This window comes from Miniopterus schreibersii, assembly GCF_964146895.1.
Source record: "Miniopterus schreibersii genome assembly, chromosome: 1".
In the NCBI taxonomy this organism is placed as follows: Eukaryota; Metazoa; Chordata; class Mammalia; order Chiroptera; family Miniopteridae; genus Miniopterus; species Miniopterus schreibersii.
The window spans coordinates 51,581,967-51,606,001 of record NC_138101.1 but is presented as its reverse complement, the minus strand read 5'-3'; the positions used below and the strand labels follow the sequence as shown (position 1 = coordinate 51,606,001).

The window sequence follows — 24,035 nt, the reverse complement described above, 5'->3', positions numbered from 1 at the left end:
TTCGGAAAGCGCTTGGAGACAATTGTCTGAGGGCAGATTTCCCTAGAACTAGGTGTGCGGGGGTTATTTCTTTCCATTGTTGTTGGTTTGCTTTTGGCCTGACTTTGGCATCAGTGTAGAAAATAGAAATTAAATTACATTACAACCATTCATTCCATGTTGGTGGAGCATTTACAGTATGCAAAGCACTGTGCTAGGCACGTGGGCAATAGAGAGGGGGCACATTTCTACCAGCCAAGAGCTCATAGCTTGCTCAGAAGGAGGTATTATAGCCTAGAGGTTGAACAACACAGCATAGCCCCACGTTATAGATATGGTTGGTGAAGCTTAGAAAGGTTATATAACTTGGCTGAAGTCACACAGTTAGGAAGTGGTTAAGCCAGGTTGCAAAGCCAAGCTGCATGGCCTCAAAATGGGCAGGCTTTACCACTGTACACACTTCCCTCAAATGGGAACGTAGTAATTCTCACCGCATATAGATTGTGAGGACCAACTAAAATAAGGCATAAAAAAATGTTAGCACAGTGTCTGGAGCATTATAAATGTGCAATAAACATAGAAGTAGCAGTAGAAGGGATCAGACTCATATATAAATAGACAGAATCTCAAGTCAAAAATAAATGCATGGGAAAACTCCTTCTTATAGACCAATCATTATACAGGGGGTTACAGCGGGGGTCGTGTTAGGGGAAGAATAGTCTATGAACCGCAACATTTGGGAATCGTCATACAAGTGATCTGTAATGTGAAGAAGTGATGCTTTATACATCTGTAGATTTCTGAAGGTCATTGGCAGAAAGGTTAAAGTATCTGAAATACCCCGCTATTATTAAAACTCAGACTGTCCCCGTGAGAACAATTTCCAATTAAGCAATGTGAAAATGCATCTGCTACAATGGTCCCCTCCTTCCTTAACCGCCCCCCCCTTCAATTTCCTTTAGAAAGACAGAACAGCATGGAGTTTCTTTTTACAGTCTTAAAATAAAAATTCCCTAAAAGAGGATCCTGCTTATAAAACCTTTTAGAGTTGTTTGGGGGGAAAAAAGCATAAAGAGCCAAGCGCTTATATTCTGGCCAAGTTATGAGCTCCTGAGAACAAGAGCTCGAGGGGAGGACTGTTAACTCTCTCCCTGTTGGTTTGCTCTCCTCATAAAGCTCATCGCTCCCTCGGAGAGGCCAGCCTTCCGGCGAGCTGCAGGAATCTGCAACAAAACCATGACAGCCTGAGCATGCTCCAAACTGGTCTGTCACCTCAGACCCTGACTAGTTCACAGAGAAGCAGAATTTCGACTCCAATAGGCTCAAATGTGTTTCTGTGCAAAGGAGCAACGCTGGTGAGGGAAGAGATTTAAAGAGTATTGGGTATTTGTCAAACTTTTATTCCCTGCAAAGAAGGGATTCAACTTCCATTTTCTGCCAAGGCTCTGGGTCCAGCCACCTACCTGAAGGTAAATTTTAATAAGTTTACTGTATCATCTAATTGCATGTGCTTAACTGATTTGCATGATCTGGTAAAGATAGCTAAGATTTTTACCTAATACAAAGCCATTCATTTAAAAAAGAGAGAGAGAGAGAGAGAGAAACAACCTTTTGTATGATTTATAGAAAAACTACTTAACAGGGAAATTTAACTCTTGTATTCATGTTTCCTTTTCTTCTCCAAGATTAAATAACAAATACTAATAAGTGATTGTTTTAGTATAGAGCAAGAACACAAATGTAGAACTATTGTCAGCTAGAATTGCATTCAGATCTTGGTTAAGTCTGAATCCTGAACTGTGTTTTGTAGAAGTACTTTACTAATTATGTTCAACAAATCATAAGGAAAGTAGTGTTTTAAAAACTTTCAATGCAAAGTAATTTGTGTGTTTTCCATGTCTAAATCATGTGAAGTTTCTCAGTCAACACCGTTGTCCCAGTCTGCACCTAACAACAATGTAGAAATGGAACATTCTGCTTTTCCAAAAGGTAGAAAAATCCCTATACTGTATTCTTCTTTCATGATTTTTTACTTGTTGTGACTATTATTCCTTTCCTAATTCCCTCTTAGAGTTTTATGACTAATTGTCTCTTGTCTCCTTCTATCATTTTTAAGATGTTCACACACACACATAAAATTTCTCTAATTCCTAATGGTGACTCATTTAAGAAGGGGAAAGAGAGGGAAGGGACTCAAAGAGCTAAAGAGATTGTGATAACTCTTATATTGTAAGGTACTATCATTTCTGGCTCTATCTTCTAAAATAAAATTAAAAATAATGCAAGTCATGCTCATTCATTCCTCCGGGTACCAGAGGTCACGCTGCAGGAGGAAACCATGCTCTCAAATGCAGATCGATACTGCTGATACTGTAACGAAGAGGCACTGCAGAAAGACAATCTCTCTTGCAGCCTTTACTCTGCAAAGAGGTTAAATATGTCACCTTGGCATTGTAGCTGAGCCCTCCTCTGGCCCAGGGCCTAAGTACACTGAATAGAAGCGTTCCCTCAGTCCAACTCTGCAGAGATCTTTTTTTAAAAATTGCCCCTTTCTCCTGGATACTAGCTTTTTCAGTTTACAGCTTATTCAGCTAAACCATGATGGTTATGAAGTTGTTAACTATGGCTGTTTAAAAGAAGGACGCCCATCTTAGGACAGACTGAAGTACATATTTCTGTTCATTCAACAAGATCTAACAAAGCCAAGCCATGTGTTTCCTCCACTTATCATCCAATCAACTAATGCTGCTCTCCACATTTTGGGAAAGAATAAGTACATGTTATTAATAAATCTTGCCTTTTTTCTTTCAGGAAATTTTTGTACAGCCTTTTAGCAATTAGAGTACTGGGCTTTCTTTCCAGGTCCTTTGGGATATAATCTCCAATAGCTTTGCATACACAGTTTCGCTTATCAACTAAGTAAAAATAATGAATAGTGATGACAAAAGTAAAACGAATAGTGATGTATGTGGACAGCTCCAAAAAATTATTCATTTTCTTTTCCTCTCGACTGCTTATTTTTATTCAGTTGATTTGTAAGAGCACACAAACACCGCTATTTTAGTGGTTAGCACAATGTTCAGAACATGCTGGGAATCTTTTTCCAAGAACACGAACACTGTTGTTAAAAGACTTCAGGTGCCCTTTTCCCTCACTTATCATTCTACAACAACCTTTAGTGAAGGAGAAGGGGGCCCCATAAATCCAGGAGAATTTCCCCAGTAGGTCTGGCTGTCCAAGAGATGCCCAACTAGGCCAGGGTTTGGTTCACGCAGGGCCCACAGGGCATCTTCCCCCAAAAGCTGAGCCTGCAATGGTGGTCCACGTGGTTTTTGCTCTGGGCATCAAAAAGTAGAACTCTGGAGAACAGAGTGACTGTAGGAAGATGGTGTAATGAAGTGCATAGGATCATGGCATCTGGAAGCACACAGACCTGGCTGACATCTGGGCCTTACCAGGCTCTGGACAAATAACTCTTTGAGCCTCAGTTTCCTCATTTTTGGAAGTAGGGATCATAAAATTAGCTGCTACCTCAGAGATGTGTTTGTAATAATTTAGTGAAGAAAACAGCTATGACTCGTACATATGAAGCAATCGATTGACCATAGCTAATATTAAAGCATTAGCCTGCCTATATGTCCTGATTGGAACTCTGTAGAAAGGGGGTTTACTCCAGGCTTTCCCTCGGGGTTTCTTCCTTATACTTACAAGCTTTGCTGTGTAACGTGATGTCAATGCCAGGTCTCTGCCTCCGAGTCAGCACAGCAGTGTGGACAGAGCATGGGGTTCAGAGTCTAACACTCTTGGATCTGAATCCTGAGTCTGCCTCTTGCAGGTTGTGTGAGCTTGGGCAGCCACTTCACACCTCCAGGACTCAGTTTACCCATTTATGAAGCAAATCGTGATAATGTTACCCGCAAATGGGGTTGTTGTAGGAATTAAATGAGGGTGGGCGGGGTTTTTTAATGCTAAGTATAGCACCTGACAGTGCCAAACACACAGTGAGTGTTTGGTTATGCACTTGGGATGATTTTTCTGGTAGTAAAACTGGGGATCAAGAAAGAAATATTCTAATTTTATCCAAATAAATGAAAAATAAATAAATAAACCTGACACTACTGTATTCCCCTGGGGGCCTCAACAAGAAGTATTTATTACTGTGAGTCTTTATGCTTCATCAATTAGTTGCTTCTTAATGGCCAAGTCAAATGAAACTAAAGAGAGCTTTCTGTTTCCGATTTCCATTAAGAAGAGTGAGAAGAAATGCTGCTTTGCAGTCAATTCTCTTTTATTGGCCTACTTGGACAGGGAAGGAGGCCCCCAGCATTTCTCCTTTCTTATCTTTTCTAAAGGCAAGAATAGGGATTTTGGCTTGCTCTCGTGGGTATTTTTCCTCTCTAACTGAAATTCAAACGACAGGGTTTGTGTGTTTTTTTGTAAACCTCTCCCCTATGTTCCTATCGTTGAAATGTCAGCTGCTTTTTCTGGCTACATGTAGCAGGAGCAGCCTGTCGTCATAGCAATGAAAGGGGAAGGAGAGACTCGAGTTTCGGGACCCTCTCCGTGAAATAACTCTTAGCCGCTTTAAAATCCTTCTTTAGAAATGAAGTCTCTAGTCCTGGCTTGTTTCCTTCCTGTTATGCAACCAACTTATGTATACCCATTGCAGTAGCTAAATGTTTCCTTTAAAGATTCAATGAATAGATGTTAAGAAAATGAACAAGGAAACTACTAAAGCAGTGACCGGTTTACTGTGGGGTGCCGGGGAAACTGGGAAGGCAATGAAAGAGAAAGAGAAATGACCTCACTTCATAGCACATACTTCACACCCCACAATAAATTCATCTTCCAAGTTCCCACTGCCTCCTCCCAACTTCACGATGTGTGAAAATATGGTGATTATCTGGGGGATTCTGGGGCAGGCAGCCTGGACTCGAATCCTGGCATTCATGCTTGCTGGTTTTTTTAATCTTATCCACTCTTTGCCTCCATTTCCTAATATGCAAAATAGAGATGATAATAATGGTCATAAAATTGTCTTGGGAATTGAATGAGATACTGTATGTCAGGCTCTTATTACAGAATCTGACCAGTGGTCATGGTTGGCTGTTAAGCCTGACAAGCTTCAGTTCCCTGTAACTGTTAAATGGAGATAACAACAAATTCCTAAGATTACTGTAGGATTAACTGAAATAATAACTATAAGTGCTCAGGAAGCAGTAGTTCTTTTAATATTTTTCACTATGAGATCTAACTCTAATAAGAATGGCTTTTTTCAACTTAGAATTTCCCAGTAATGAATAAAGGCCTCAGAAGTATTATTGTATAAACGTGAGCCATTGAATTCCTAAAGAGGAAAAAAAGAAATAAGATTCTTTACATTTATAAAATATAAAGAAGAGCCTTCTCATCTTGATGAACATTCTCGTATTTCATGAAATAATTTGGTTCAGGCTTTCTATACGCTTCTTTAACATCAGTGTCTGTGCTCCCTGGGTCGGCTCTGTAATTATCTGGCGCAGGGTTCATCATCAATCCTCTGGGTGTTGTTTATAGCACACGTCTTAAAAATCTGCTGATGCCGCACTTTTGATCCCCAGGCAGGAATTCTCACTCTGTGGCGAGGATCTCTACGTGTTAATTACTTGCCCTATTGCTTTTACCAGTGCTCTTTAAAGGGGCTTATTTGAATCCGCTGTGGTCTGTAAAGTGTGGCTTTCCGAAACTGTTCAATTCCAACATTTCCAATGAAGTCATGCCTCAAGAATAATTATGAAACCTGCTTTTAATATCTTTATTTCCTTTTTTATTGTCAAGGTGACCTTCTTAAGAACAAAAATAAGCATTATTTGAGATCATCTTAGCTGTTTTCTTGAAATGGTACTTTGTTGTTCAAAACGAAGTAATTGAGAAAACGGCCTTTACTGCAAGAGACCTAGGAATTACTGGAATATAAGGCAAATCCCTCTTTTTCATAGCATGATTTTAGGGGGTGAAAAAAATTCAAATTATATCCAAGGTGTATAGTATATAATTATACACTGAAATAAGTGTTAAGAAGGCAAAGCACCTTTGTTCTAAGAAAGTATGTGAAGAGCCTGACCTCTGCTCAAGGTCAGTGATGGCTTTCCTTGAAACAGAGGTTAAATAGAGGTTAACTGAGTGTGTGTGGGGGTGCGCGCGAGCTCCCACGTGCTGGGTGGTGGTAGTTGGGGCGAGTGGATGCTGGCAGGAGGATCCTGAGAGGGTAAACACCCTGCACAAAGACCCTGCAACAGGAGGGGTCATGGCCTATTCCAGGAACAGAGAGGGCCAGCTCCTCAGAGCAAGGGGTAGAGCAGTAGGAGATGCAAATCCCAAGCAGCTCCCCATGATGTCCTCTTACCTGAGCATTAAAGGTATTTATCCTCTGCCTGATTTAATGTGTATCTTTAACAGCTATGTTGAATTCTGGTCAGAGTCAAAGTTCCGATAGGCATGAACCGTGTCTATCCCTACTCAGACCCACATGGTGGTAGATTCAGATAGCAAGAATGAAAGGCAGTTGGGGCTCAGAGCTCCAGAAAAGTCTGTACCTTTGAGACTGAGTATATTATATACACTTTAGGGCTGGAAATCTTTTTGTTTGTTTGTTTAAAATAATACAGCTGTCCCTTTTTCTCCCCAATGACCCGTTCCACCCCATCCCATCCCTCTCCCCAGCCACTCTCCCCACCATTGTCCATGTCCTTGGGCTGTGCATATGTGCATATAAATTCTTTGGGTACTCTCTCCCCCTCCACCCACCCGCCCTTCTCTATCCCTCTGACATTCATCAGCCTGATCCATGCTTCCATGTCATTGAATCTATTCTGTTCATCAGTTTATTAAGTTCTTTAGATTCCACATATAAGCGAGATCATGTGATGTTTGTCTTTCTCTGCCTGGCTTATTTCGCTTAGCATAATATTTTCCAGGAGGGTTGGACATCTTAAAGTCAGATGGTGGTGACTTGGCAGAGAACTCAAAATAGAAGAGCATCTTTTTTAATCCTTCAGATGACTTTAACCTCAAGCTATAGACCTCCCCCAAGAGACTCATTAATAGTCTAAAAGCCCTAAAGCATCAGTGTTAACCCTGGATCAGGTAATAACACGTATCTGTTAGCCAGAATATGACTAAAGGAGTTGCTCTGTGATAACAAGATCGTTGGCCACCGTGTAAAGACAGGGTGAAAGAGAATATTCTGTTTGAGTCTGATTATAAAGTACCTATAATAATCACTTTATTACATTTCCATGAAAGGAAACTTTTTCATAGTCACAATAATTACTAAAAATAGCAGCCTTCAGTCTTCCTCTGATATAAATGAATTCAACAGAAAATACCTGTCCTTATTTGGAAGTATGGATGTACATAGTGATATGCCAATAGTAAGAAGAAAAATAAAGTAACAGGGAAAACCTGCCCTTCTTCTAGGGTACCTGGTGTCTTTCTCGGGTCTTTTGCCTGAGACCAGGGTGTACAGATCAAGTAGCAGTCATCTACCTTGAAAGCCAAACTCTCTGAAGCAAGTTTCCTTGGTACCAGAAGGAAAGGCCAAGGACTTGGCAGTTTGGCTGAGGCTGCCAACCAAAGAGCCAACAGCTGCAGAGGAACTCAGCAGAATGAGGAGAATTCAATTAGAAGGACTTGAAGCACTAAAATTTCCAAGGAGTCAGTGATATAGCCAGTATAAGAGATGGGAAAGAACAGCTCCAAGCCCGTTCCTCCCTCCAGAGGCGTGGATGGCCACTTGAGTTCAGTGGTCAGACAGCTTGTTAAATACTTAAGCAAGCAAAAGGAAAGAGAAGGGAGGTAAAAGGAGAGAAGATGTAGAATGAGACAAGAAGTGTTCAGTGCAGACAGATGGTTGGGGTGAGTAGATTTAAGTGGCAAGGCAGCACTCAGAACTTCAAAAATAATATTTACCATATTACAAATTTAAATAAGTGGTCTAAAGTAATTATATTAATGTTCTTTAAAAGCTGTAGGAACTGACAAGAAATCAAATACAAAAATCTACTCTGTCCTAATCTTATTCTAATTTAAACTTCCAGAAAATATTGTAGAAACTGAAATGGAACCAATTACAAATAAGAATCCAAAGTGAACCAGAGTACCCAAAGCTTATTCTGGTTTTTTGTGCAAATTCACTCCTAAATCTACATGGAGAATGATGTTCTAGGGTGTGCCAAACTTTAAGTGCCCTCCTTTATCTAGGAGAGAGAAATTTTAAGACACCAAGAGTCAGAGGATGTCATCCAGAGGAATGTCCTATGTTCCCTACCAAATGAAACGTCCAAGCAATGCACTGTTTTCCACCCCCCACCTGAATGGCCAGGCACCCCGTCTTGGAGGCCAGAGCTGACATTGCTCTATCAGAAATCAGGGGTGGCTGACACAGGCATAGCCCTTTCTGCCCTTGCCTTTCAGATCAGTCTCTGTAGGCTTAAGAGAGCTACTTTCCAGCTAGAGGAAAACATATTCAGGCCCTTTTCCTTGTTTTTCCAGGGACATAACTCGTAGACCTGCTGAGAAATCTAATTACAACCTCCTTTCATGGTGAAATCCAATTACAACCTCTCCCAGGGTGAGAGCCAATCCTTTTCATACAAAAGGAAGCAAAACAAAGGGGTTTCAAGCAGGGGATGTGCCTGCGCTCTGCTTCTCTCTTAGACATCTATGCAGAAAGGTTGCAGTGACCTTGGCTTGCTTTGCTTGGAAACAATGGTCAGGATCTATTTCTACCCCCATTCCCATGAGAAGGTAAAATACTTTCATATCTAATGTCAGGATTTTCTGGGGATTTTTTTCAAAGATTCATTCACTGGGTAAAACAAATTTGTAGCTACCCTCTGAATATCCATTTTTGATTCAGAAAGATAACATCTCTTCTTGAACTTGGAATGTAGTGTTAGACAAGAAAAAAAGGGTAGTGAGTTATTTAAGCCCCCGGTAATCTGTGTCTGACATCTTTCATGTCTGTACCACCCTTTCAGCTACTCTGTTTGCTTGGGGATCATGAGAAATTGCAGGGCTGCTGGAAGAAATGTCACCCCAAATTTCTGACACCTAGTTGAGATAAGTGGAGACAGTTATCAAAATGGTCATTTATGGAAATACATATTTTACAAGTACCTGGCATAAGTCTGTAATTGCTGAACAATAAAATTACTACCCTCATCCTAATGAAATCTCTGTCACTGCTACACAGTCACTGTGATCCACTGAATACATATAAAATCCAGATTTGCAGCTAATCCCCCAAAATGGGCAGCATTTTTAGAAGGAGCATTCGGTCAGCTAATAGGTTTTTAATTATGAGTAGAGTGAGAAGTGGTAGATGCTTTATTTTGTTTTTGGTTTTTTAATAGGATGAAGTTTGCCTTAGATTTAATAAAAGTGCTATGCCTATACTGTTAATAAGAGTAAATAAAGAAGGATATCAATCCACCACTCAGCCCTGGCCTGTGTGGCTCAGTGGGTTGAGCATAGTCTTGTGCACTGAAAGGTCACCAGTTCAATTCCCGGTCAGGGCACATACCCAGGTTGCAAGTTCAGTCCCAGGCAGGGTGCATATGGGAGGCAACCAATCGATGTTTCTCTCTCTCTCTCTCTCTCTCTCTTTTCCTCTCCCTTCCTCTCTCTAAAAGCAATAAAAATGTATTAAAAAAAGAATCCACTATTGATAGTGACCCCCAAATAGCTCTGAAAGCAAAGCAATTTTACTATGCTTGATTCAACTTGAGTTACCTAATCATCCATATAATATTTTAGGGACCCAGTGTGAAGGTGGCCTGAGATCTACATAAGTCAGAAAAATTGAATCTTAATCATGGGTCAGTGAAAACCTGTGACTGGTTTCAAGACACCATGTGGTCAGATCTTCACACTCTCTTAGCACATTGTAATCATTTTTAACTGTCAAGCCATTAGTTCAGAGCATTCCCCAACCTTTCATTGGGACCAAACAATTGAGTTAACTCTAAAGCAATGCAGCATTCTGCTAGAATTCAGAAGAAACAAAACACAAATGCTAAACCCCAGGTGTCTTCTTTCCCTCTTTTTTTCTTCCCTGATCACCAATTCTAGCACATAACAATAGGCTTTGAGGACCTCATAGTGGGGTGCAGGTCAAGCTTTTTCTAGGAAAACTTCTAAGTAATTTCTTAAAATATAGGTAGAGGAATACTAGAAGATTTGTTTTAATCTGGGAAACTTTTGGGTTAAACCTCAGTACTCCCAGTGATCTAGCTTCTTAGGCAGGCACGGGGCAGGGGGTGGAGTACCAGTATCAGCTCACGGATAAAAACAGCTAAGTAATGTCTTCTTAAGATCGGAAAACAATTTCCAGCCCATGCTAACTCTACGTTTGGTTCTTTGTTGTTTTATTTTTCTCAAAATCCTGTGCATGTGGATGATAGCCACAGTAAAGTCTGAGGTTGTGGTCATGGCTGGAGGTGGCTGACTCCCCTCAAGCTTCCCAGCATCTTGATAACAGGGCTCATATCTCTAGGGATCCATAGCCTAGTTATTAAATGTGGTGTGTACACTTTAGTGCTGTGAAAACAAAATTAGTCACTGTCCAAAAAGAATTAACAACAGATTCCCTTGTACAGTCTTATTTACCCAAAATGCAGCTTTGTTTCAATTTGGCTAGTTAGGCTATGTTTGATTAGGCAAATTTCTACATTTTCTGAGACTAACCACCCAACATGAGTGTTTTTAGAACGTTTAAAATGTTCACTCAGATTGAGCTAATGAATTGGGTTCCCTTTGGGGTGGGAAGGGAAAAGAACAGAGACTAATTGACTTCCCAAGGTTCCAGATTAGTCCTGGTGTTAACATTCTGGAGATTACATGAAAGGAGAAATGGGAGAGTCCGGTAGAGTGAAACATGCCATGTTCCAACACAAAATGCTCTCAGAGCTGGTTGCCCACATTTCCTTTTAAATCTCTTTAATTCCATAACACCTTCAAACCTTGTGATTATATCAGCAAAACCATCTTCATTGAGGGCTGATCACATTTTAATCCTTGTAGCTTTTGATTTTCCCAAAGATGAGGCCCACTGTGCTCCACTTAAAAAGAAAAATGTTAGTGTCAACAATAAAAACAATTAAAAAAAAAAAAGAATGAAAAAGAAAATTGTGCACCCACTAAGGCAATGTATGTAAGGCAATGTATGTACTGTTATGTTCAGTAAATGGGCCCTGCAAATTAAACTGACAGAGAAACAGAAACAACTCATTCCTATGCACATAGGAGCCAACAGAAGCACTGACTCCCTAAACTGTCAAAGATAAATGCTTATCCATCTAACTTAGGGGGAAAGGGAGGGAGAGAAACAGCTTCCCTGGGAAGAACAAAAATATTTTCCTTTAGGAAAGACAAATGGGTGTTTAGACCAAACAGGAGATGAGAGGGTTTGCAATGTTTGCCTATAGAGACGTAAGTGGTCTTTCTGTCTTGTTCTTGGTCATAAAGCTCCCCTGGAGAGGGCTTCATAGTAGGTTTACTCTTGTGCTCTCACTTGGGAGTAGAAGCCACCCCAAAGAGGACATTTATAGTTCTCATTTCTCAGAAGTTTCTGCTTTTAGTCAGATAGGGGAAGCTCCAAAAAGGCTTCCTTCTGCATCTGTTGAAGCTCAGATGTCTTCGTCTTAAAATAACCTTGATACCAACTCTAAGGTTCCAAGTAGGTCCCACAACAACTATAGAAAGACTTGAAACAGGGAAGCACTGGGGAGAAGGCAGCTTTGTTGCCAGGAAATCTGCAAATATTCAAACCCATGAATCTTAAACTTTGAATCAAGGGTGGTATTGGTCCAGGACCCAGCAAGGAAATGATAAATCCAAGCCAAAAAAAAAAGAATTCAGGGATTGGAAGACAGTATAATTAAGGAATTATTTACCAAGGTGTAGGCAGGATATGGAGCAGCTACAAGGGGTTGTAGGAACAGGCTAGTAAGAGTTAATTAGGCTTGCAGGAACCTGGGAAGGACGCATTTTCTGAACCCAGACAGAAAATGCTCTGTGGTCACAGAAAGGGTCTGTGACCTTCAGGAGAGGGACACAGTCACAGCGAAGGAGCTGAGAAAATACATATTTTGATTTTACTCTCCTCTGTTTCTCAGATCTTTCCAGCCAGTGTTCCCCATTGGCTGAACCCAAGAGAAACCATCAGGCATGAGAACCTGATCATGCAGTTCACACAGCCCCGGACAGTTCAGGGTGCATAGGGCTGGAGAGTGGACATGGAGAGAACCTGAGGGAACAAATGAAAAATATCTGGATACTCAGAGAAAAAAAATCTCTTCCCCGTGTGGGAGAGACAGGATTCACAGCAGCAGACCAGATGTGTCCTCTCCTTGCCCAAATGAATCTTCTAGCACTACCCCTCTGAAGGTATAAATAAGCTTAGGTTTTCCACCCCATTTTCAAAGAACTCTTCAATCCCCAGCCATGAAATCCATTAGGGTTTATTGTATCTACTTCTTTCAGAGAAGGCAGGTAATGAATAATATCGTACCACTGGGGCAAGCAATTGTTTCTCCCCTTCAATGTGGTGGTTCCCTCCAAGGCACGTGAGAAGTGCCCGCCGTGTGCTGAATCCTGGAGGGACTTCTGCTTGGACTGAGTGCTTTCATTAGTGCTTCACACAAGAACCACTCATCAAAGCCCACCATTGTTCCCCATGGGTCCCAACGCCATGAGAATGAGGCTACTTGGAACTGTTCTTAGGTATGATTTGCTGTTTTTCTTAATCCTGGACGACAGCTACCCCAGTGAATAATTCTTCGTACATTCACAGAACTGAAAGCACTTGAAATTCCTCTCCCAACTTTAGCAGAACTTAACAACCGACTTGCTCTGTTAACAAAAAAAGAGAGACAATTTCCACTGAATCCAAAGAGGTTTTATATTATGTTGGCAGAGTTTAACAAATAAGGGAAATTTAAATAAGAGTAGTCAGAGGAGAAAGCTAAGAAGCTGGCATTCAGGGAAAATCAATCCCAGGGAGGTAGAGAATAAAGTAAATTAGGGGGTAGAGAGGAGAGCTAGAGATGGAAAAGAATAGGATTAATGTATGTGATCATTTCAGAGGTGAGGTAGTCTTCAAAAGGTGAATCGTCATGCTCTTAGCGCAACGCAGCCAGTCATTCAGATAGTATTGGGTCCTGCCCCACAACAACTGCCACAGGCCTTCAGGCGAGCCTTACTCAGGAGTGGACTCAGAATTTATGAACAGGGAGTTTGCACAACCTGTGGGGTCCTCTTTTTTAAAAAAATAGGAAAATCAAAATCAGGTGCAGGGCTTTGTAAGGAGCTTGTACAAATGAGACCTGAAGCTTCTTAGCTTCGCAGTACATCCATCTCTGGCCATACTCAAATGTCTGTACCCCAGAGAATATGCAAAAAGGGGAGGGAGAGGAATAAATAAATGTGAATATGAGAAAATCCACATTCACAGGTAAAGAGGAAATGAGAGGACAGATATCATAATATGATTTGAGCGAAGAAAAATAAATATAGCCAAAATAACTTCGCCCGCTAGACAGGATATGGTGGAGACTTTCTGAAGGGCTGGCAAGCGCCTGCGGGAGAGAACAGAGCACCGCCTCCACGGGCCCATTGCACACAGACTTGTGAAGTGAGGCCCAGCGAGGTCGGTGAGCGGTGAATGGTACAGTGAGATGGGGAACTCTGAAAGGCATGATGAAGACGTGTGGAAACATAGCTATTGCCCAGTCTTGCCAAAGATAAGTCGTGGGGATCCTCTCAGCACAATTAAAGTAATCCTTCAATTACACATTATAGAGGATGGAGAATGTTCTAATTTCTCCTGAGCTAGAGAAAGAGAGATCTTTGAGAATGTCCCTTTGAAATTGTTCAGTCTGGTGGCTTCCATGGTCCTCATCATGACTGGGCGCAGTGGCACAGGGGGATGTTCAGGAAGTTCCCACTGGCTGGACATGATGTGGAGATCGGGTGACAGGTGGGAATATGTGGGCGTACACAGGTGAAGGGCTTAGCATTGTACCTGGCATATAACAAAATCTCAAACACTATAAACCATCATATTAGCTACTATATTAAACAGTCAATGATAAAAACGTACTTTTTCAATAAAATAAAACTTTGAACATAAGTGATTCTACTGCTAATGAATATACTTGAGTGCTATTTCACTCAAGATATTTAATGTTTATTCCAGTTCTTTATTGCTGCTTACAAACTTAATGACTTAAAACAGCAACCATTTCATGTCTCAATATTTTGTGGGTCAGGAGTTTAAGCAGGTCAGTTAGAGGTTCTGAGCTGTTCTAGAGGGCCTAAGGTGGCTCCACTCATATGTCCTGTGTCTTTGTGAGGACAGATGGAAAGCTGGGATCTGCAGGGACCATTGAACAGTGTCTTCCGTGCCATAACAGTGTCTTAAAAAGTGGCTCAGAGCTTCCAAAATGAGTGTTCCAAGTGCACCAGGTCAAAACACCAAGTCTTCTTATGAACTTAATAAATATTATTGTTATTATCTAATTTCACATCAACACTGCATATTTAAGTCTTTAAGAATAACTCTGTATTCAAAATGTGTCTAATTTTTGCATTTTTCTCCTAGAGTTTTATTTGCTCTTTCTGCAAAAATAACAATCCATGTTTATAGAAAGTGAACACCAAGTTTGAACATCTTGAAATATATGACATTTTACTTATCCAAGAATAAATGGTATTCATCATACTTAGCAAGAACATCTTGGGTTTCATTGTCAAAGTACTTTGCAAGCATCAGCTAATTAAACATCCCTGTAATCTTCAGTATGACAGTTGTTTTCAAAATATCTCTCGTTTCCCAGCACATTTGTTCAGTTCTTAAAATAAGAATCTAAAGGCAAGGAAATTATTTCGATCAATGTGTGGCAAATACAGTTCGCTCATGAGACAGACATACCCAGTGACCGGTCTAAAGGACAATGCAGAACTCAAGGCCTTCTACATCCTAGGTACTGGGTTGTGCCGGGAGGTCTTACCTTCAAAAATGCAACACAGGCATCTGCTTTATAACTGAAAACTTGAAGTGGTTTCCTGCTTGGATCATTCTAAATGACAACCATATTCTGTCTTTAAGCCTTGTTTTCAATTACTGGATGAAAATAAAGATAAACATGAGACCCCTAAAAAATAGTTCCATCCTGGAACACAATAAATGATCAGGGACCATGCAGGAAATGTTGGGGCTGACTCTCAAAAAAACTTGCATGACTGGCCACCGAAGGTTACAGGGCAAACCCTATACTTATGCAGTCTTAATATGTCTCCCCCATAGCTATACCAATATTCTCAGCATTCTAGTAGCTCCTTTGGGGTAAATCCAAGGTGAAAACTACCTCTTACTTGAGACTAGAAAGACATTAATTCAGGAACATTCTTATCTTCTAAGTATGGATTATATGCATATAAAAAACTAGAATTTAAATGAATAAAATATAAGACAAGTGAGTTTGTTTTTAATGAGTGAACTAAATATAAAAATATCCTGTAACTAGGACACCTGGGCAGCTTGAAATCCCAGGAGAAAAGTAGCGGAACACTAAAGCTTCATTTCCCTTATCACTTAATACAAGGCATAAATGACTATAGTGATAATATTAATGAGAGGCACCAGGCGGAGCAATGGAAATAATAATCACTTACAACTTTATGCTACTTCAGAGTTTGCAAAGAGTTTCCCCACCTCAGTGGCTCCCTTTGACACTGGAGGGAATTGTCATTCCCATTCTATAAATGAGGTTTGGAGACATTCAGTTATTTGCTCAAAGTAGCATTTAGTACTTGGCCCAAGTACAAAGCCAGGGCCCAAAGAAAAAACCTCTGATTTCTAGTCTGCAGCCTGTTCTGCCGAACCATGTGAGAACCTAGATTCTGAGTCCAAAGTGTGGTGTTCTAGTCCTTGCTCACCTCTTACCCTTGCACATTGAGCTAAATAATTTAGATTCTCCAAACTTCCGTCTCTTATAGTTAAATGTATCTGCCTACTCTCCTTTCCTTATTGGATCAAATGAGGCAGTATACAAGAAAATATTTTATAAACTGTGAAATGCTATATAAATATAAGGAAGGTTTTACCACATCTGACTAAATGAATTGATAATCCTGGGGCCTTATCTCAACATATCCTTACAGTAAATTAAGCTTTTCTCTCTTTTTCTGAAAAGAAAAATAAAGAATCCTTCCTCTCTTCAGAGTTCAACCTTTCACCTGTGCTTTAACATTAGACCAGCAAATATTTATCAGGGACTTACTGAGATTCTATTACCTCATTTAACCTTCATCATCACTGTACAGATGAAGAATCAAGGTTCAAAAACCTAATTTACCGAGGATTATGCAAATTAAGTATTAGAGCCTGAGAAGTCCTGTTTCAGAGCCTGTACCATTAATTGCTGTGCAATGACTCAGGAAACTTCTGTTTTCCCCTATTTCAGATATCTATCCCTGCATAACAATCCACCACCACCCCGCCCAAGTTAAATGGCTTAAAACCAATCCCCTTATCTGCACAGGATTCCGCAATCTGTACTGGACTCAACTGGGTGGTTCCTCTGTTGATTTTGTCTGGAGTTACTCATGAGGCTCCAGCAAGCTAGGAGTTCAGCTGAGGCTGAACCATCTCAGATGGTCTCTCACCCTCCAGGGTTCTCTCTGCATAGTTGCTTATCAGTCTGCAGTCCAAGCTCTTTTATAGCATGGTGGATGGCTTCCACAGGAGGCAAATCCTAGTGTGCAAGTGCTTGCCAAGCCTCTGCTGGCATCATGCTTGCTAATGTCCCATTGGCCAAAGCAAGTCACAAGGCCAAAGTCCAGGGCATGCAGCCCAGGAGTTTGTGGGTCACTGGAGCGACCACTGCTTACCACATTCCCTCTCTTCTCCTCTATCTTCACATTTGGATTTATGTTTTCTCCTAAGCATTAAAAAATATTTGGATGGCCACATTTTAATACAAACAAAATTTTCCTGCGATCGCACTTTCCCCTTACTCTCCTTTCTTTCATAGACAACCATCTTAAAAGAGTCATCTGTACTCACTGTCTTTACTTCATCACTGCCTATCTACGCCTCAGTCACTACAGGCTGGCCTCCACCAACGCTATTGCACCAAAACTACTCTCCCCGAACTCTCCAATAACCTCTGTATTTCCAAAGGCAAAGGAGAGTTTCCTGGCCTCATTTACTTTGACCTCTCTGTAACATTTAACACTTTCTTTTTGTGTGTGTGACTCTCCTTTCTCTCACCCTTTGTATCTTTAGCTCTAACCATCCTCTGACGGACCTAACAGTCTTCACTCACCAGACTTCTGGCTCCTGCCCTCTGCTCTACTCATTGTAGAGCTGCTCATGCTAACAGCACCCAAAGTATATCTTTAAGCCCAAGCTCTATGTTTTCCTGCATAACTGTATTCAAGCATAACTCTACTCAAATTCAACAAGTCCCAAACTAATTTATCACCTTTCTTCTAAAACCAGGTCCTCATCTTGTAATTCCTTATCTTAGTGATTAACACCACCATTGCCTAAATTAGAAATCTGATAACCTAAGATTCTTCCTTCTCTTCTTTCCATAATATCCAATTGGTCATTAAATCTTACCTGTTCTGCTTTTAAGTATTTCTCAGAATTATCCAGTGGTATGCTGGTAAATGTCGTGGGGGTTTTTTATTGAGTTTATCGGGGTACCATTGGTTAACAAAACCATACAGGTTTCAAATGTACAACTCAAAATGCTGGCAAATATTTAACAACCAGCTTTGGGGAGGGTTAGAGAGGAATTGGGTAGCATTTGATAATATCTATGGTAAAATCCTCCCACCATGGCTAATTTCAAACTACTAGCCTGCCATCGCTGAACAAAATTGGGAACAGATGTGCAGTAGCACACATTGCATAGTATTTCTACCTACAGATACAACCGGCAGAAACAACCCCAAGAGAGTAATTAACAGTAAAATGTAGCAAAATAAGTATAAAGTGATGAGTTTTGAGTATTTATTTCCCTTGTTTTGATATTGTTAATTTAAGTATATGTGTGTATAATTTTTATTAATGGGTTTATTTAATAGTCAGCTAACAAAACTCCTAGAAATTTAACAATTGGCTCTCACAAGCCAGTACAAACTGGACCTATTCCTCTCTTCTCCATTTCTAAGACCACAGCCAAAATACAACACTCTGACCGCCTCTCACCTTAATATTGCCATTTCCTCCTATTAAGTCTTTCTACTGGTCTATCCTTCACATAATAACTGTCCCAAGCACTGTTCCTAACATGCTACAAGTTTTTATTTAAACATGTTTTTCACTCAAGGGAAATGTAATTTATATGCTTTTGCCTTATTTAAACTAAAAGGCATTCAAAGGGACTTTTGATATCAAGTAACCCAAACAATCTTCTATGATCAGCCTTTTTCCCCCAACACAGAAAAATGTTTATTTTTCCACATAGGCAAAAATCATAAACCCTAAAATGTTTGAAACTCCTTATTTAAAAACTCAAAGTGAATTCTGAATTTCTTCCAATCCTGGTTTTAGGGTGTTTGTTTAATTGTTTGTTTTTCTCCTTCCCAACATATTTCTGTAAGAGGTAAATGGAGATCTTTATTTGCAAGAGAGCTGGGAAAGTACTATAACAAGAGTCAGGAAAGCTGGATTCCCCTTCTTAACAGCTCTTTGACCTTGACAGCTCTCATGTCCTGTCAGAGCCTTTCTAGGATTGTTCATCAATCACATCAATGAGGCTGTTGCAATGATCAAATAAGATAATATCCCATTTAAAAGTCTGTTTGGTAAACACAAGGCACTTTGATAATATAAACTTCTGGTGCCTATTATACACCATTACTAGTTCTAAATAATGTTTATTTAAAGGTATAAATGCTATAACACACATTTCACTCTTAGTACTCTGAAGTTCTACTGAAGTAATGAATAGTAATTTTCAGAGGGGTCCCTCAGAGAAAGTAAATTTAAATATCCAAGCAGAGTACATGTTATTTTTATTAAAACTGGAATAGATTAGTTACTTAAGGTTATAAAAGATTTTAGTTTTCCCCCACACTCGATCCCAAATCACCCTCTATGTGCAACTTTAGTCTCCATCGTTCCAAAGCACCCCTCCCAATCCAGGTGGCCTACCTTGTGAGGTTCAAATAGTGAGGGAGGTGAGAATAAATTCTAATTTGTTTCTGACATAGTAAGAAACTCTGTGCTAGCACCTATAGCTCCTTTTCTTCAATAAAAACTTTATTTGCTAATAAGTTAGAACCAAATACCCATAGTACTTCTTACGCATCCTTAAAAAATAATAATAAATAAGGGAGATATAAATCAAACGAAGAAATGAAAATCCTGTTGATTAAATGGGATAGACAAAACATATGCATATATTTTAACTCTCTGCTAAAATTCCAGTATAATGATAGGGAAAGAAAAATTATAATATAAACTCACAGTGACAGAGAAAAAAGAGGGGAAGGCAAAGAAAATAAAAGATATCAGAAAATTTTTAGAAGACAGAAAGCAGTTGGTAGAACAGGGAAACCTTAACCCTAAGGGTTTTCAGAGAAGGGTTCCATAGACAAAGAAGCCAGTTCACACTGCAGAACCCAGAAAAGTCTCAAGAAATGGAGGCCCCAGGTAACTTGGAAGACGAGGTGAGGGAGAGGTTAAAATCAGAAGGAATGGATGAGAGTTTGTCAGATAAGCGAACGTGAGAGCCTTCCCACGCCCGCCCAGCCAGGGAACTTCACGCCCATTTCACCTGAAACAGGAAAGAGAAGGTACTTCCCTGGCCCTGGTCGGACAGGCCCAGGAGAGGGTGGGCTGCGGTGCCACCCAGCAACCTGGGGGACTAAGTGAGAGGCAGTTTACGCAAGGAGCGATCTCCAGGCCCTTCACTCGTTCACCTCACAGCATGCTGGCAACCAGGCTACACCCACCTCCCCAAGGCAGGAGATACGAAGATCTTCTCGAGAAAAATATCTGACGGTGACATTTAGGGCGCCCCATCAAAACCATTAAGTTCCTGCCCCAGCCCCTCCGGGAAAACTCTCAAAGGCAACAAGTCTGCCCATGAAGCTTCTAATTAGCTATTTCGTGACTCATTGCTAAATATTCCTGGACAATCAAAGACATTGGACATTTGAGAGAAGCTTTCAACAGGAAAAACGAAAACCAAAAGGAACAAACCAGAAAAGGGGGAAACAGAAAATGCAGGATGCTGAGAAAATTTTCAAAACTTTTGATTAATATCCTCCAAGAGATAAGAGTATATATTATATTAATGGGAAAAAAAGAGGATAATATTTAAAAGGGGGTCATAAGGAAATAAGAAATTAAAAGCATATGAGCAGAATGTTTAAAAAGTCAATAGAAGAAATGAAAGATAAAATTGAGGAAGTTTCCCACAATAATAGAAACAAGATGGAAAAGATGAGCAAAAGTAATAAGTAAATTAGACAGTCAATCCAAGAATTCTGACACTTAACTAATGAGAACTTCAGAATGAAAAGACAAATTTTTAAGAACAGAAAGGCAGCCCTGGCCAGTTTGCTCAGTGGTTAGAGCATCACCTTTCAGACTGAGGGTTCTGGGTTCCATTCCAGCCAAGGGTAGGTACCTTGGGTGCAGGGTCCATCCCTGGTCCCGGTTGGGGCTTATACAGGAAGCAACAAATTGATGTTTCTCTCTCTTTCATCCTCCCTTCCACTCTCTCTGAAAAGCAATGGAAAACATGAGGATTAAAAAAATAAAAAATATATATAAAGGAGAAAATTATCAAAGAGCTAACAGGTAAAAATCTCCCAAAACTGAAATATATGAATTTACAAATTCCAAGGGCTTAATTAATGCCCAAAATAAATTGAAATGGATCCAAACTAAGGCTGAGATTGTAATATTTGGACCACTGGGGATAAATATTAAAACTTAAAATCTTTCAGAAATAAAAGGAAAAAACAATTCTCATTATAAATAGTTGGGAGAAACTTACATTGGAGTTCTTACTAGCAACACTGGAAACTAGAAGAAAATGGAACATGCTTTAAAGTTCAGAGAGAAAAAAATAATTCCAAACTAAAATTCTATATCCAGCCAAACTATGCATCAAGTGAAGAAAAAATGCAGATATTTTCCTGATATGTAAAGTCTCAAAAATTTTATCTCCTGTATGACTGTCTCAGGAAGTTTCTGGAGCATATGCTCCATGAAAATGAAAAACATATGGGATGTTTTCTTTTCCAAAAAAGGAAAACATATGGGATGCAGGAAGCAAGAACTCAAACACAAGAAATGAGCAAAGGGGATTTCCAGGATGCTGGTGACTAGAGATGCCAGGAGAAAAGTCATTAAATGGAGCAAGAGAACTAACATTCTGGGAGGGACATCACCAAGGGGAAATTGGACCCCAGGGATTTCTTTGTGGGTTTATTGTTGTGGTTTTATTATTGTTTCTGACATTATCATATTAAAAGGAATTTTTAAATTTTGTTTGGAAAACTTAGGAAATGTAAGCAATGGCACATGGAGAAATACATTTTAAAAGGAGGCAATTTCTAGGTCCATCCAGAAAAAATCAAAATATTGTTCAAGAAAATAAATTTAAATATAATTCAACACAGAAAATTGCCAGGTGTGAATATTTACATTGTCATAAACGTCAAACAGTGATTTAAATAAGATTTGTAATACAATTATTTTAGGAAAAGAGGGGAGAGAGAGTTTGTGTGTACATGTGTGGGCATGAATGTAGTGTGTGTGTGTGTGTGTGTGTGTGTGTGTGTTGTGAAGTGATAGTTGTTACAGTATTAAATCAGTAGAATAATGTATAATATAATATATTTTTTAAATACCCACTTAAGCATGTTAGTTTAAAATATTAAAGTAACTAGCAGAAGAAACTACTCACTTTCTTTTTAAACCTTAGTGTCATTTAAAGCTCTGTGGATGCATTTATGTATAAGATGATGATTGCAAAACGTAATTTAAAAGAGTTATCTACTATTTCTGGGAGTTTCAGAGATAGAAAAATCTCTGTTAAAGACTAAAAACTATTACCAGGTTTAAGGATACTGTGCATGGAATTATAGACAGCCCACTCCTTTAAGAGAGTTCACCTAGAGGCCAATTTACTTAGCCTCTCAGCCTCACTTGTTTCATCTCTAAACTGAAAAAGTTGGCTTGGAACAAACTAAACTCAAACGCAAGGCAAACAACAAAAGTGAAAGAGACCAGGTACAAATGGCAGTGTCTCCTATACAGGGTAGTCTCTACTCAGATCTATCCACTGTCACCATGAGAGCCTGCTGTTGCTAAGATTAAGAGGGCTAATAGTTCAAGGAGAAACTGCAAATCTGGACCTTTGACATGAAATCTCCAGATTTTTAAATGCTAGTTTAAAATATTACACAGTGCCTACCAAACGAAACCCATTTGCAGGCTACCACCAACTCAGAGATGGCCAACGTGCAACTTCTAAATTAGGTGAACATTGGTGGTCCCTTTAGGGCAGCGCCATGTCTCATGCCTAAAAATCTTCACTGAATAAATGCATGGGTTTCTTCACCACCAAAAACTCATTTGTTCAAAATGCCCTATTACTTCACTTTGTGACTTTTAACTTCACTTTGAATTTGCAAGTCTTAAGACCCAAGATTTGCATAGAGCCTTCATTCAAGGACGCACAGTCATAAACAGAGAGTTTCCACCAACAAAGCAGGGCCAAAAAAAATCAAGGAGTCCTTCTTGATTACAGTATTAAATCAGTAGAATAATGTATAATATAATATATTTTTTAAATATCCACTTAAGCATGTTAGTTTAAAATATTAAAGTAACTAGCAGAAGAAACTACAGTGTCATTTAAAGCTCTGTGGATGCATTTATGTATAAAATGATGATTGCAAAACGTAATTTAAAAGAGTTATCTACTATTTCTGGGACACAGTTGGGTACAAACTGTCATTAATCTCTCTTTTCAGACATGTTAATCCATAAAGACAGCAACCACCTTTCAAAACAAAGGATAGTATCAAGCTCAATATTTGCTACTATTGTCTTTTAACCTTTCATACAAAAGGAAACGACCCACCATTGCTAATTTTCTTCTCTGTTCACAGGTCTTGAAAACATGAAGACTGTGCTTTTTTTCCTATACATTTTGGGAACTGCAGCTGCAATCCCGGTAATACTCTTTTTCTGTTATTACATCACTCCCTCCTGACATTTAGCTTAGAAATCCTCCATTTAAAAGAAAATGTTCTTATACAGTGGTTTTCAACATTTTTTTTTTGGTCATAATCACATTATTGTTATTATTAATTATTATTATTATTGCCCAAGCAAGGAATGAATGATTAGAAAAATTGAGATAAGTTACCTTTTAAAAATATTTCTTTCAGAACTATCTGGTTCCTTAAGATGCATTAAATATGTCACTGAAAGTGTTGATTATCTGTTTATTAGTCAGGAAATATGCCCAAATACCAAAGAGCACAGGCAGAAATAAATTCTCCTATGGAAGCTCATCACATTAATATGAGAAATCTAAGGAATTCGTCTGAGAAATCTTGGAGGACACAGTGACGCTCTCCAACAGCATTTTTCTCAAAGTCAAATACAACCTGGATAAGAAATTCTGAGTCTGTAATAAAAACAGGGGCCAAGGGGTTAGGGACAGGAAATGGTACAGTAACCACAAATTAGTTCTTAACTCATCCTGAGGGGTTTTTCCAAATAAACATACTGAAAGCAGACAGGACTAGAATATTCTTTTCTTCACAGTCAGATATACTGCCCCTGACATTCACAAACAATAAATCAGCCGTACAAATCAAATCATTTGAGACATCAGCAGCCTCAAAAATAAAATGAAAGTTGATGATATATAGAACCATTGCTGGGTGATCATTTGAATGCCCCTCAAAGAGCAGTATCATCCGTTCTTAATCAAACTAAAGGATTTGTGTATTTTTTTTCTTTT

The 24,035-nt window shown here is 39.4% G+C and overlaps 1 protein-coding gene across 2 annotated transcripts in view; it reads left to right on the top strand.

The window, feature by feature from the left end:
* The first annotated feature begins 922 nt into the window (after positions 1 to 922).
* Positions 923 to 24,035, top strand: part of SPARCL1 (SPARC like 1) — a 38,731-nt gene continuing 15,618 nt past the window's right edge. Inside the window, exons 1-2 of one of the 2 annotated variants that reach the window (XM_081152208.1) lie at positions 923 to 1,448; positions 23,173 to 23,237. In XM_081152208.1, coding sequence (XP_081008334.1) covers positions 23,184 to 23,237 — 54 coding nt within the window. In that variant the 5' untranslated portion in view covers positions 923 to 1,448; positions 23,173 to 23,183. Of the gene's footprint in view, positions 1,449 to 1,893; positions 1,969 to 23,034; positions 23,238 to 24,035 lie in introns of those variants that run through there. The other variant, XM_081152209.1, reaches the window with a different exon arrangement.